The sequence below is a fragment of the Chiroxiphia lanceolata genome, chromosome 16 (assembly GCF_009829145.1).
Source record: "Chiroxiphia lanceolata isolate bChiLan1 chromosome 16, bChiLan1.pri, whole genome shotgun sequence".
In the NCBI taxonomy this organism is placed as follows: domain Eukaryota; kingdom Metazoa; phylum Chordata; class Aves; order Passeriformes; family Pipridae; genus Chiroxiphia; species Chiroxiphia lanceolata.
Window position 1 is genome coordinate 12241098 of NC_045652.1, and position 15090 is coordinate 12256187.

At 45.0% G+C, this 15090-nt stretch overlaps 1 protein-coding gene across 2 annotated transcripts in view; it reads right to left on the reverse strand.

Annotated features, from left to right (window-relative positions):
- Positions 1 to 15090, reverse strand: part of TTYH3 (tweety family member 3) — a 75769-nt gene that overhangs the window by 7230 nt on the left and 53449 nt on the right. Inside the window, exons 8-14 of one of the 2 annotated variants that reach the window (XM_032703864.1) lie at positions 11737 to 11792; positions 10374 to 10466; positions 10170 to 10262; positions 9267 to 9403; positions 7119 to 7295; positions 6109 to 6184; positions 3916 to 4017 (exon numbers count right to left, since the gene is read on the reverse strand). In XM_032703864.1, coding sequence (XP_032559755.1) covers positions 3937 to 4017; positions 6109 to 6184; positions 7119 to 7295; positions 9267 to 9403; positions 10170 to 10262; positions 10374 to 10466; positions 11737 to 11792 — 713 coding nt within the window. In that variant the 3' untranslated portion in view covers positions 3916 to 3936. The remainder of the gene's footprint in view (positions 1 to 3915; positions 4018 to 6108; positions 6185 to 7118; positions 7296 to 9266; positions 9404 to 10169; positions 10263 to 10373; positions 10467 to 11736; positions 11793 to 15090) is intronic. The other variant, XM_032703865.1, reaches the window with a different exon arrangement.

Genomic DNA, 15090 nt, shown 5'->3' on the forward strand with positions numbered 1-15090 from the left:
CAAAGGGTACGTCTGTTCTTTCTAAGATGCATTTTTTGTCAGTGAGAGGGTAAAAGATAGAAAATACCAAGCTGAGCCACTTTAAGGACTATATTCTATTCAGTTTATTAAATGCGATTACTGTTTTAGAAATAAAGTTTAGGGCATTATTAAAACATATAGACTAACCCAACAGGCTCAGATAGGCTTAGAAGTCAAAGAACTTTCTCATAGAGTAAGTAGGGCACATTTTAGGTAATGCAGTGCTGAAATTACCAGCCAATCATCATGCTAAGAAGAGAGTCTTAGAAGGCAAAATGTGTTTGATTGCTCATTTTTCACTTGCATTCTGTATGGTGCCATGTGATAGGAGATGAGTATGAGCAGAGAACTTTTCCAGGTGCTAGGGATTTGTAAGAAGAAGTGTTTAGAAAAAAAATAAATCTCAGATCATGGAAGGTTATTGTGCATGCTTCTGGCCAAGTCATGTAGGTTCAGCACACAACATGCAACACCAACTTCCTTTAGAGCATTAAAATCAAGAAGGGCCACTTGATGAATTGCATTTCAGGGATGTACAAAGTACACCTATCACGGAGGGAGAAGTTGAAAAGAATTCCCTCCTTCCTCCACCAAGAAAAGACCCCACAGTTGTTAAAGTGTCACTAAAACAAAGTAATCAGGAACATGAGATCTGGACAATTGAGCAGAGAGCATTTTACATTCAAACCTACCTGCAAATCCACCAGAAGGAATAAATCAAGACTGAGCAGTCAGAGTTAGGGCTGATGTTCTCTCCTTAACTCAGGATTTTTGCACCTTTGTATCTTTTCCCATTACAGTTTAAACCAGTTACTCTTTCTGTTAAGTGTGTTTTTAATGACAGTGATAAATATGATTGAAACCTGGAGGTAGAGAGCCAACACTTCACTGTGCACCTCCCAACCAGCACAGCTCTATCAGCGTGCACTGGATCTTCAGTCACAGCATTTGCCTCCATCTGCTTTGCTCCACATGCTATTGACAGCAGTCCTTCCTCCAAGTCCTTCAGGAAAAATGCTCTGGAACACACAGATCCCAACATCTGGACAGGCCAGCAGATGAAGATGTATCAGCAGACACTTGCCAGTCTTTGGATGTGTAACCAAACTATATTACCCCAAGTTAAAATGATTAAGTCTTCAGTTCCTTTAAAAAAAAAAATCACTAAGTCTTTAGCTCCTTTAAAAAATAATTCTGAAGCCAAAACGCCCGAGCACAATTCAGACTGAGGAGGTCTTGGACTCCACTCTGAGGTACACAGCTATAAGGTACACAGTTGCATTTAGTTTCCTTTAAAGAGGAGCTTTCATAGAAGGTTAAAGAACATTTACAATGCAGTCATTCTTCCAGCACTCACTGGAAGTACCCATGTGCCTATACACCCTCATTCACCCTTTCAAAAACAGCACTGAGGACAAGTTTCAACCCATACCTTCCCCTCACTTTCAGCTTCCTTAAAAAGTACCTGAAAGACTCCTTGTTACCATTTCTGGTGGTCGCTGGTGCTATTCAACAGCACACCTCTCAGTCACTTACCAGCCAGCTAGGACAAACACAGCTGATTGCACACAAGCTTATTTTTGTATTTCTCCAAAGAAAATTAAAGTCTCTCCTTCATATTCAGCCTTGTTGAGGGTATAAACTTTCACAGGTATGGTTTGCCAGCGCATACTAGTTGGGTGCTTAACACATATAGCCTGGGTACAAAAGAATCTTTGGTGGCAAAAAAAATAAATAAAAAAATTAAGGGAATAGTCAGCTCATTTTAGAGGCCATAAATTCCACTGACTTCTGTGAACTGTGAACTCCATAAGTACTTCACAGCTAACTAAGCTATGCTGAAAGATCACTTACCATATGAAACCATGACTGTGAGTACAAACTATTTACTATTTGTGGTTAAAAACCCACGCCTATCTCTCTCGAGCTACCCTGGCTTTGATTTCCTGCCAGAGCTATTCAGGTAATCCAATAAAGACCAAAGCTTCTGGATTCAAGTTCTGAAAGGTTGATCTCAAATAGCTAGAGCACAGTAAACACACAGGGGTTGATCTTATTATGCATGGGAGGTACAAGATGCAGGGAAACAGCTAATTCCAGCCAGTGGGTTCTGAATTCAAAGGGACTTAAGTTTTTCAAGTCAAAAGAACAGAGCTTCTGTTTGTTTTGTTTGTTTTTAAAGCCTTGGAAAGAATGCAATGGCTTTTGCACAGCCCTGCAGACAGCCACATTAAGCTCAGGTGGGAGCATAGATAAACAGAAGACAGTGCAGACCAGGATCAGGTCATGTTTCAGCCCAGAGATTTCAAGTCCAGAATGAAGGCATTAGAATTTCCCCACCTCCACCCCAAGCAGTATTTTATTTCATGGAATAGATCCAGTTAACATCGCTACAATACCACCTGCAGGAACCAAAATGCGGAAAACCCACCATAAGCTGAGGCCCAAGAGCAGTCTTAGCAAGACTTAAGACTGAAGAAAGCTGTGACCCTCCCCGGGGTGGTAGCACCATGCTTCCAGACAAGGTTGTTTGCGTTCATGCAGAGGACATCAAGACACCTGATCCAGAGAGCCCCTTCCCAGCAGGTCACAAGGCAGGCAGGCAGACAGCAAGAGGCAGCAGGGATGCAGACCAAGCACCAACAGGACAGAAAGGAATCCAATGCAAGGCTGACAAAAGTCCCAACAAGAACAGCAGAGAAGAAGAGACAGCAGCTTTATGCACATGTATTTCTGGGAAAAGAATGCAAGATAGTCACTGATCGCATGAGCCAAAGGCAATGGGCTCTCCCTGTTCCAGCTGGAACCAACACCTTCCTGTTACTGCATGACTGGAGTTCCCCTGAAGGAGCACTGTCCTTCACACCAGGTGAGTTGTCTGGTAGCCCTAATTATACCCTATATTTAACCAAGCTACAAAACCACAAAATGCAGACCACCTACTCTTTTCTGTAGGCATGTGGCTTTGCCATGGACCCCTGTGAGGGAGGAAACACCGGCTATCTTGGAGAACATCAGCAACTACAGCCCATGAGGAATTCAGACAGTGAAATGGTTCTAGGAGGGCCCTGCTCACAGAGCCTGCAGGACATGGATGGGATGATTTGGACACACACAGAACAAACAAAACAGCAAAAGGTTTTGAAACAGAATGAAACAGATCTTAGTGATTATGTCTGGTCCTTTAGGGAAGTTTTTTTTTTGAACTTGCTGCATTCTGACTTTCAGTGCAAGGATAAAAGGAGAAGCTACGCACAGATCTGACAGGCAATGAAGTAACTCTTCAGGACAGGCCACCAATACCAGCCAGGATCTTTGAACTAATTAAAAATCCTATGAATGAGCTAAAAGCTTGTGGCGGGTCAGTATCGGTGGTTTTGGGCACATGCTGTTATGGCCAGTCAAGACAAGCAGAACAGCAGTAGGGCTCAAGGGAAGCCAAAAGCTGAATTAAGACAACCAGTCCTGACTGAAAAGCTGCTAGATTGGTTCTCTTTACTTCTAGAAAATGGCTTCTTGTGATAGAAGAACTCCTATACTACATTTGAAGTGCAAGGTTATTTCTGCATTTGAGCAGCACTCAGTTCAAGTTGTTCTCAAGTGTGGACTTTGAGTTGAAGCTGCTGTGAGGTGGCTTTTCCAAGGCATAGGTGCCTGTAACCTTCACAATGTGCCCCAGAAGCCTCTAGAAGGTTGATACTGCTCCTTGAGTCTGCACCAGAGCCAAAACGGATTTTAATTTTAACCCTTGGCAGGAGGGAATGGGGTGGGAGGTGCAGAGGGAAGGAATGTGAAGAAATAAAAGGCACTGGCCTGGGATAAACAGTGCAGGGATGAAGGGAGTGGTTGGGAGTGGAGAAGGGGTTGAGCAAGAAGGACCTTTTTTTCCAGTACCTGTTCCATTTGCGGGCGCTGTTACCAGTATGTCCGTGCACTGTCCGAGGGCTTAAGCTGCCAGCTCATATGGCTGCTACTGTCCATGGCAGCCAAATACAACTGTGATGACGCAAGAAAGAGAGAGAAAAAGAGAGTGCAGCCTCAACGTGCATGAAAAACACAGTGCAAGCAAGTGAAACGCTGTGGTGTGTGTCAGCGACAAGGTGGGCTCTACAACCCTAAGGGAATCTCCCTGCGGCAAGAAGGAGAAAACAGAAGGAATGAGAGAAGGAAAAAACACAAACAAACAAACAAAAAGCCAGGAAAAGTAACGGACAAACAATGCAGCAGGATCATCACATCTTAGTTTTCACCATCTGTTCACAGAAAGCTAAATGGAATAGGTCAGCTCTGTCCATCCACTGGACATAACCTACTTGGACGGTTATCCCCGTCTCCTCCCTCCCAAAAAGAGGTAGGGACATGTGCATTGGTATTCCCTTTTCAACTCTCTCCTCCCACAGACAATTCGCTATGAAAAGTTACAATTTCTTCTGCCTCAGTACAGTCTCAGCCACCTGCTATGGAGAGCTGTGAATACAAAAATCCCAGAAAAGCTTTTTCCCGTTGCCTGCCAACATGAGAGCAGGCAGTATTTTATTTCTCTTCGCTGTCTGTCTACTACAACCCTCCAAAAAACACATCCTATAGTCTGTTCCCTGTCTTGTCTAGGGAGAAGCTCCTTTGTCTATAGGTGCAGTGCTGCACTCTCCTCCCCAGCTCCTGTGCTACCCTATAGCCCACACCGATGGCTGCCAAGTCAAGTTACTCTGAAAAAGCATATTTTTATCTCCTCCCAGAAACGAGCTTAAGGCACCAGGACTTGGATCCCCCCTCAGGTTATTAACACAAATAGCTACTGAAGAACCAGGGAACTTCTTGCCTCACTACAGCCCCTGTGGAAAGGAGTGTGCTTTCCCTGAAGCAGAAGAGCTGTAGGGCAAGGGGAAGCAGGATATTGAAGGAACATAAGCCTTGGCAGTACCAGGGGGACAGTGCCCTTCTGCCACAGGAAATGCCAGTGGTACAGCGTGTGCCACACTGCACTGGTGCAGCACATGAGCTCTTCTCTTGAGGACCATCTCGTTGCTGAGAGCTGATGATGCCACCAGAGCTTGCGGTCGGAGTACCAGGGGTCAGGAAACCTCTTTGGGAAGGGTGAAAGAGGTTTGGCCAAGGACAGAGACAAGGATCAACTCTCCACATTTTCACTTTCTCTACAGCAAGATGAACTGGTCCTCTTGAAGTGAAACCATGAATGTGATGTCCTCTTTTCCACCACAGTTCCTACTCCTCCAGCCTCCTCTTCCTCCCCTTCCCACGAATTTGAGCCGTGCACCACAAAGTGTATTTTTTTTTACCTATACCTGAAGACTGGTTGATCATTAGACATGCTACTACTCATCCTCTGTAATCACATCACCAAGTTTGTGAGCACTGCTATGGCATGTTCTCAAAAATCTCCTGTAAGTAAGGCTTACAGGATCCAGCGAAGGACGAGATTCGTCTAGTTCTTACACAGACATGAAGGCAAGTCCATGTTTTATCCAGCATACAGAAATGGCTATCAGGCCACTCCAAATACCAAAACCTTCCATGAAAGTTTCCTTTTTTTTCCTCCATAGGAAATTAAATACAAAAATAGATTTTAAAGAAAGTAAAAACAGTCGTGAAAGAAAGATTTAAAAAAAAAAAATCTCAACCAAAAATAAAAAAAGAATACAGGTTTCATCCTACCATCTCTTTAGGGCAGATTAAGGAGAGAGGTTCAGCAATAACTCTGAATTTACAGTTTTAAACTTGAGGAACCAATGCCACAGATAGCAAGTACACTGCATGCAAGTGAACCATCCTGCTGAAGTCACCCATCAAGATACTCATGCACTTCAGTGGTGGCAGGACTGGGCCCATAGGATTACCAGTGTTAATTGATTGACTTTTATTCTTTTTATGTGCAATGTCCAAAGTAGCATAGCAGGGTTTCATTCTCCATGGCACGTGAGACACGGCTTGTCTAGTCAAGTTGCTGCCATTTATGGGCCAGATCCTGTGTTTGGCTGCACAATCAGCTCCCTTGGGAGTACACAGGAGTGGCAAACGTGTGTTCCCCAAAGTTGCTGAAGCAGAGAGGAGCAGTAAAGAAAGACTTACTGAGGGAGGTGGGGACTCCCGGCCAATGAGCGGGGTATTCTCGCAACGGGGGTTCTGGAAATTTGCATTCTGGCTCCTAGGAAAGGAAGACACACATGGTAACAGGGGGCATGTGCCATGCTTCTCTGGGGAAGGTCTCCAATGGTGACATGGGACAGAGCATCCGCACCCCCAGAGCAACCACATCAGGTCAGTGTCCCTCAAAGATTTTCCTGCAGGCCAGGTGGGTCCCCCTTTTTCAGACAAGGGCACAAAACTATAATTTTCCTCAGAGAGAGCACTATTTTTACATTCTTACTCAGAAGGGCCCACACTGAATCATGTCAAGTGATTTAAAAATAGGTCTGTGTGAAAATCTGCCTCCCTGCAGCATCAGACCTGCCAAGCTGCAGAAACGGAGATAAAACGAGGACAAAGTCTCAGGGGATGAACAAAATGATGTGGCAGCCCCAAAAAAAGATGGGTCCTGATGGTAGTCCAAGTGTGATCAGGGTTAGGCACTTCTGGAGAAACCTCTGAAGATCCCACCTGGACTAGGTAGCTCCAAACTGCAACAGCTGTCAGAGCTAACTGCAAATACTGTAGGAAGACATTGCCCACAGGTTTTGTCTTGGCTCTCAGCCTCTTGGGAGGCTTAAAATCTTCTGGCAAGACTACTCTGTCTGAAGAATTAAGTCTTCTGGTGATCAGATTCATTGTGTAATAAGGAGCCCAGACAATACTTTCCTACTTCTTTTCTCTAGACAGATTTCTAAATCCTGGAGGACAAAGCTGTTCACATTTTGGAGCACGCTGTCTAATAAAACTCTTTCTACTGCAGCACTGTCAAGCCATTCCCTTCTCCCAGTGGATGCCAATCATCAGAAAACATGTCATTCTGCCATTTGACACTTTGGACAAAATCCTTCATCGCTTTCTACTGCTCGTTCAGAAGTTCCAACCTTGCAGCACTCGTGACAACAGAAATCAGAATGAAGTAATGTGGACAAGCTTGTTTTTGGGATACTCACATGTACTCCGTGACGGGAGCATTGCTGACTGTGTGTGCTGCTGCTGGAATGCTGGTCTCACTGCCATAACTACTCCCACAGCTATAGAGGCTGGGCATGTGCACTCTGTACAGATTATCATGTGTCTGTCTACTCCCTTGAGCAGCTGATTCTTCTTCCCCATCATCATCTGAGCCTCTGCAAGAAGGAGAAAAAGTTCCTCCTAGAACCCTACAATTACCCCCCACATGTGGGGTTTGCAGGAAACCATGGTAATCCTAGGAACCTCCCAACCATCTTCCACACCTCCACATTCACACCCATTTGGGATGCCTCAGGGTGGCAGTGTCAAACACAGCCTACACCACAGTGACTCAGACCTCCCACAGATCCCATCTGGACCTGTACACTGCGTGATCCCCTACAGCCTCCCCACGGTCTTCTGCCAGGGCTTGGCAGAGAGCACAGCTCTGCAACTGCCCAGTCACACAACCAAGGGATGGACACACATCCCAAAACGTACAGCACTAAAACAAATCTCAACAAACAACAAGAAAGAGAGGCAGTGGGGATGTAGTGCCACACACCCCACAGAAAGCACCCTTGAAAACTGCACTCTCTGTCCTTTCATTTCTTGTAGACATGTCCAAAGAGCTTGTAAGGATAAGTCTCTGTAGACTTCCCTGAACTCCCATTCTGGTTAAAAAAGGTCTGCTTCAGCTTCTAGCAAAACCACAGAAGTCTTTATAGAACTAAGTTGCAAAATTTGTGTCTAAAGTCTTTATCCTCTCAAAAATGCCAGGATTTTAAATCAACTTCAATACAGAGCAGAACTGTTTGCCAGCTGGTTCCTTCCCCCTCTCCCATAGCATTCTCTTGCCCCTCCTATATAATACACACTGCTAACTTATCTCCCTAATTATGGGGTGAAGCACCAAGGTTTGAAATATATTTTATCCATGCTTGTCAAAGCCAGTAAAAGGTTCTACAGCATGGGTATCACTAGAACATCCCACACATCACCTGCAGCTTCTGTACCACATGGTGGCAGTGAAGATCGGAGAATTGCAGCCTGTACAGTCTCTTAGAGGCAGTAAAGCATGACATTCTCCACCTCCCAGAGGGAAGCAGAGGGAGAAATGGTGCTCCAGGGAATGCAAGAGGGAACCCTTCAATTCACAGCAGCAGCCTGAGTCTGCTGGGGTTGGCAGGGCAGGCAGCAACCCACAAGGAAGGCAGCACAAGAGATGCCACTGGGTAAACCTTTCTCCTTCAAACAGGCAGACTGCTATGCTCTTCTTGGTAAGGTCTCTGCAGCAGCTGCATGTGGAAGAGGTGAGGAAACCAGCCATTTTCTCAAGTGCTACTCTGACGCACTTCCCAAGGCCACTTCTCTGTGGGCACTGCAGGCTTGGCTGGCTCTGACTTCCTGCTATTGTTCAGGACATTCCCTTTTACTTTGAACCTTGAGCCTGGGCTTAAGAGCACGAAAATCACGTTTCAGGACCACAGAAGAGAATTTGCTGCAGTCTGCTGCTCTTCTGCAAGAACAAAAAACTCAGTGCTCTTTTAACAGCTGCACGTGGGGCAGCAGCCAGTCAATGAAGCAAAGGTTTGCTAAAGACTTACAGATCAACCTGGTTACTATCATTAATACTAGTTCCAGTCTGCAAGTGTCTCACCTGCCCATACCATTGCCAACAACAGTTGGTTTCCATTATCTATGCAAAGTTGCCCCAGCTTGAGCAAAGTTAAAAAGGCAAGTGTAAACTGCTTCTTATTTCAGTTCTCCTCCCCATACTAGAACAAATGCCTCAAAGCAATGCAAGAGAATAGGAATTTTACAGAGATGGCAATAGCTCAAGCATTACCTCTATATTACAGCTATAATCATTCATCTCTGACTTGACTCATAGTCCTACAGTGGACTGAATACTCTGCACACAGAATATTCCAGTGCAATAAGGTTCAGATGTTAGTATTAACCACAGCCAGAGCAAAAGGTAACAATTTTTTTTTTCTGTTAGACCTGTGCTTATAAATCCTCATCCCTCACACTCCTGGGATCATATGGGAATGAGCTCCATATGCTCACGGGCACAAATCCAACAGCCAGTCTTCATTGGGAAAGAGCTTTACAATGCTACAGGATCTAAACCCTCTCTATACCTCTTATTCTGCCAAGTGTGTGGGACGCTGCAGACAATGGAACTGAACATGAGGGCTGTGACAAAGGAGAAGAGAACCAGGTAGATGAGGCCTTCCACTCCATCATAGCAGAAGCCCGTCAAAGCCTGGACATAATCCTGCAGAGAGAAAGGAGCAGTTTCCTGATCATTACACAGTTAACATTGAGTTCTAACTCAAAAGCCCTTCTCCAGCTACATTCTCTGAAACAATTTATAGAGATTGCAGTCCCTTTTCCAGAGCATATTTCTATTTTAATTTCAGGGACCTTAAGTGTTTTTCATAACTGATCTAACCTTTATTTCCCCTCACAAAACCCAGTTTGGATTTAGACGTGGAAATATTTTCAACCCCACACAATAAGACTTCAAGGGAGGGGAAAAAAAAAAAAAAAGCCAAGGCAGACTTATCCACCCAGCTGAAGACACCATATTTTTCATTAAGCCTTTCAGCTCCCTCACTGTGTCCCATGCCCAAGAACACAAGCATGGACTATCTGTGTATCTGCCTTTAGAGACACAGCTGGAACAACAGCTAGGCCGTGCTATCCTGCAGCTCCAAGGCACTGCACTCCATGGGAAAGGCAACAAGTTATGTGCTATAGACAAAAAAAAAAGCAAACCAAAGCTGAAGGCCCCTAAAACCTTATGGCTCCAATTTGTAGATGTATAAAGCTACATTATCTACTTTCCTATATTGATCTTTAAGCAGAAAGCTAACTTGATCCAAATTCCCATTCCTCTTTCTGCTGGAATCAATCAGTAAAAAGCTGTTGTAAACTGTTCTGGCACACTAGAGACTTGAAACTCCGAAATAATCAGTAGGTTACAGGCTATACACCCCCTTTGTTCTTTCTCAGCTCAAGCCCAGTTATTGAGTACTCACCAAATGCAGACTCCGACAGTCCACTAAAGCTGTCAGCTGCTGCAAGTTGATCTCTGTTGAATTCAAAACCTCCTGGATCCGAGTAAGATACTCCTGTAAGGAACAAGCTATTGATTACTGCAAGGCAATGGCTTAGCAGAAGCTGGTCATGGGTTCTGTACAAGGTTGAGGGAAGCCAGGAAGAGCAAACTTGAGGAGAGTTACCTTGGAGGTGGGGTGCTCTCTGGTCGCTGACCTCATGAGTTCCATAACATCATCCTGCATTTCTACCAGAGCCTTGTGACTTCCTGACAGCTTCTGCTCAACACAAAACATGCAATGTTTCAGCAGTTCAGGTCACATGCACTGAAAGATCCCCTGGAAAAAGACTGAAATCCTATTTCCCAAATATTGAAGCATGAATGGTACAAGTCAAAGTTGTCTCAACTGACAAGGGTTCAGCTGTGAAAGGGTTAAGCTTGAGTTTTACCAAACTGGAAGAAGTACAGCTAGAAAGATGAGGGGAAGGGAAGAACCATAAGGAAAGGAAAAAAAAACAAACAAAGAACAAAACACATACACAAACTATACACACAGCTGGGGCTGGCTCTAGGACAGAGGGGAAGGAGAAAGAGAAGACATAAAGCCCTCGAGTTCTCACCACAGAATACAGCTGGATTTTTTTACTAAATCAGGTGGATGAGAAAGACTTAATGTTAACACCAGAAGTTGTTTGTATTAGGGTGCAGCCTTCACATCCCATTAAAGCATCCACGAGAATTTCACATGCAATAGCATGTCAGAGAGTACATGGAGCAACCAGAAATGCAACAGATACCAACAGTACATCATACCACAGCCTGGAGTGTTCCTAACCCACCCTTTAAAACAGAGGAAGACAAACTTAAAAAAATCCTAAATATAAATGGTGAAGTAGCTGGGGCCTGCCAAATGGTGGGTGGTGTGGGCTCATCTGGCCTCTGATACATACGACCAAGTTTGGGATGGGCCCAGGTGCTGTTCTTCAGCCCCCACAAAAAAGAATAATGACTCACATTTATGCTTCAGGAAAAATCCTTTGGATGTTGAAAGGTTTGTAAGAGGCATATGTGAAAACCACTCCTTCAACCCACAGAAGTGGCTGCGTTTTGGGAGCAGAGCATTGCCACTGTTTAACCCGAAAGAACTTTCAAGAAGAGATTCAAAGCAGGAAGCAGCAGTTTCTCACCCTGGCATTAATTGTGGGTGCTCTGTCTCTACATTGCTGCTCTTAGACAAGCACCATGTAAACAGAGGTACCACAACAAAAGCCATAGTCCTCACCACATCACACACAGGCCCTTCTGAGGGGGCATCCTGGACCTGAAGCTGTGCAGATAGTGATGAAGTTGGAAAAATCTCCTCACTAAATCGCAGTGCCACCTCCTGTACAGCTGGGAAGGAGCTACCAAAGCTTTACCAACAGTTGGAGTGCTCCTTAAAGCCAACAATCTGCAACTTGCTGCATGCTGGCATCAAAAGCACTTCACCTATACCCTGCAGGATGACAAGACCCAGAGGTGAAGGGAGTTAGGGTGCTTATACTCACCTGCTGGAAAGGGTTGGGGTATCCAGCACTACAGGTCATGTAATAGCGCAGAATATCTATTAAGACACAAGAGAAGAAAGTCAGGCCAGATACATCGCTCCAGCTTTGCAGCATTTTACAACTGCCACGAGGGAGGTGTTCAGCTCTGAAAGCAATGCACAAAATGAAAATGCAATATAAATGGAATCAGTTCCCTCTCTCCATGTAGGACTATAGTGCGTAGATGGCACTAGAGAAAGGGATGTAAACTGCCTTTGGGGACAAAAGAAAGATTTGTTTCCTGTCTTTTTTTTTTTAAGCCAGTGAAAGGCAGTGGGGCTGCTCCACTTAAAAACTTAGATAAAACATAGAAATTTTTATTCAGAAGTCAGCACTATCCACTGTATAAACTTAAGACAAGACATCAGTCTAGGATAAATCCAACTACAGTACAGTGGAAACATACTCATAAATTTCCAGACAGAACTGATACTGTGCTCTTCCAGCAGCATCATTTATTTCCAGGCTTGAAGACAGTGTTGTGTTTCTCTTCATTCAGATGTGTGTGAAACCAGCCTGGTGCCCTCGTGAGCCCTCTACATAACTACATCAACTGCCAGCACACACAAATTACAAATATCAGGCTTTCCCCTGCCACTCTCAATAATACTACCAAGGGAGGGAGCTCTGAAAGACTTGATCATCCAAATACCTTTAGATTATTTCTCAAACATTTACAGTTCCTCTTCAGATGAATATGGGTGTGCCAGCTCAGCAAAATCAAGGGTGAGCTCTAGCTCGGTAAAGACTACAAAGGCCCCAAAACACACATACCCTCTGCATTCCCTCTCCACCAGCATCTTTTCCTCCATTCTTTTTAATCTTCTGTCTGTGACTTCCAGTAACACATACTCCAGGCTGCTAAGCTATTGTGATGAGTCCCAGCTCAGAAATCAGCAAAAGGCACAGCCAGAAGTGAGGGGAGCCGTGAAGGAAGCAGACCTGACTGTATCCTGACTCTGCTGTGCTTCCCATAAATATTGAATGCACCTTTCGGCAAACCAACACGCTGGAGACCAAGTGGTACAACACAGACTGTCAGCTCCTGCATGCTGGCAATGCAACCTGACAGCTGTTATTTATAATTCATTAGCCTACTTTGGGGCAGCTTCTGCCAGCTGCTCCATCTCCCTCCCACCGACTCCTTCTCTGGGATGACTTACACTGCCCCAGCCAAGCCTCTAAACAGCAATTAGCAAATTCTGGGCAGATAGGAGGGCAGCAAGAGCTGCTCTGTGCCTCACTTTGGGTTGACCACAGAAGAGACTGTCTGCCACTGCTGAGCCAAGGAAAACGCTGCTCCTCCCCAGCACATAAATCTCATTCAATGGCTACGGGAAAATGGATTAAAACACACCTGCACTGAGAGAACAGCATAGCAACAGCAACTCACAGCATCACACATGGTGACCCAAAGGAGCTGTGATCTTGTCACCAATTTCGTTTAAACCAACAAAACATTAATAGTTTCTCTTGGGCTCCCACAGCGGTATCAAGTTTACATCACCTTTGTAAGTGCAGTAAGTTGCATGACATACTGCTAATGCAGAGCCCTAGAAATATTTCTTGAGGGCCTTCTGGATCATCCCTGGTGGGCAGATTAGAGATGAGAGTTCCTGATATCATAGTTTGCAGCTTGTAAGCCCAGGATAAAGATTGCTGGTTACAAGTGAAGCAAAAAGCAGTACAGTGAAATAAGTGCTTGCCTTGCTTCACCCTGGAAGGCAGGATCAACAAGGATTCACTGTGGTAGCACTGGCTTTGCTGCTGACAAGTGTGACACTCCATACATAAAACATGCTTCCCAAAATGACAATGCCATCAGGAGCAGCTTTCCTCTGCACTGAACCCAGTGTGCTACAAGCTGTGGTGCTTTAAAGCTCAGGTGACAATAGGCAGGGAAGCTGCCTTAAAGTGCTCTTGAGCTGCAAAGTCTGGAAATTAGGGACAGTGTCCCCTGCCTCCATAACACCAGGGAAAGAGCAGGAGGCACTTTCACGGGTTTTAAGCGTGGTGGAGGCTATCCTGTACATCACCAAATCTCACATTTCTGACCTGAAAACGGCTACACTAACCCATCACTTGCACTTTGCTAAAACAGCTCCAGGCAATTTCTTTCTATAATTATCTTCCTGATGCATTTTCCTCTCAAGGAAAATTCCTGAAGGTTGATTTGATTTTTGAAGCTGGCCTTTAGGTGATCTAGTTCATAGCAGAAGGGTTAGGTAGGGTCACATCTGCAGCTGTCCATGCCTGCTGTTGCCAGCAACAGTCCTCCTGACCCACTCTTGGTACAGAGGCAATGTGGGAGCAGAAGGCAAGGAAAGGAACTACCTAAAATGCTTTATTTTTGCAAAGTCTGTTTTTCCTAGAAAGGAAAGTAGAGCTGCCTACTAAAGACAGTTTCAGCTGCTAGAACTACTTACTGGTTCTGCAACTGTGGAGACTTACTACTCACTTCAAAGCCCAGCCAAAATGCAAAAATGGCATTAAGCACCCGCCAAAAGGCAGTGAGAGGGTCTGTAGAAAGCAATCAGAAAAAAAATGCTAGCTCAAAAAAAAAAAAAAAATCCCCACACCTAGAACAGCTTTTCACAGCTCTTCTGCATCTCTACTTGAGCATTCTCCAAGCAGTTTGCATTTTACATAGACACCCAGAAGAGGCTGTCCCTGTGGGTTCAATCAGAGAAAGCTGAAGAATATCACCTGTGATGTCAAAGGAAGGCGACCCTTTTGGCTGAAGTTTCTTGCCCAGGTAACCTGTTCTCCCCCAGGAGTTTTGTTTCCCTAAGGCACCAGCCTGACAGTAAAGGGAAGTATCTGCATAACATTTACATTTCTCTCGCATATCCTACTCTTGTATTGGTGAAAGCAGAGAGCTTGTAGCCACCCCACTTGCTCTCTGCTAATCAGGAGTCCAACAAAACCACACAAGAAAACAGCTTCCCAATGCCACCATCAGCTCAGTAGGATCCTCGAGAGTGCTTCTGTGGCAAACTCTTTTCTGCAGCGTTCTCTGAGCTCAGGTAAGTGTGCAGACACCACATGCCCCACCTGAGGTTTGGTCCTGATCTTACTTCTAGAGAGGAAACTGAGGTGGTGGTGGTGTCAATCCTCTGGTTCACTCAGCTCTGGGCTTCTAAGATGAGAGTGAATCAGTGAGAGGCCAGTCAGGAGGCTGGGCATGACCAGAACACTCCCTGCTTATATCTGAGCATCCAACCTGGCCAGCTTGGCTGGACAAGAGGTAAAAGGCTCCATTATCCGCCCCCTGAGGTTTACAGTCCCCTCGGACGAAGTGAGTGGCTGTTCACC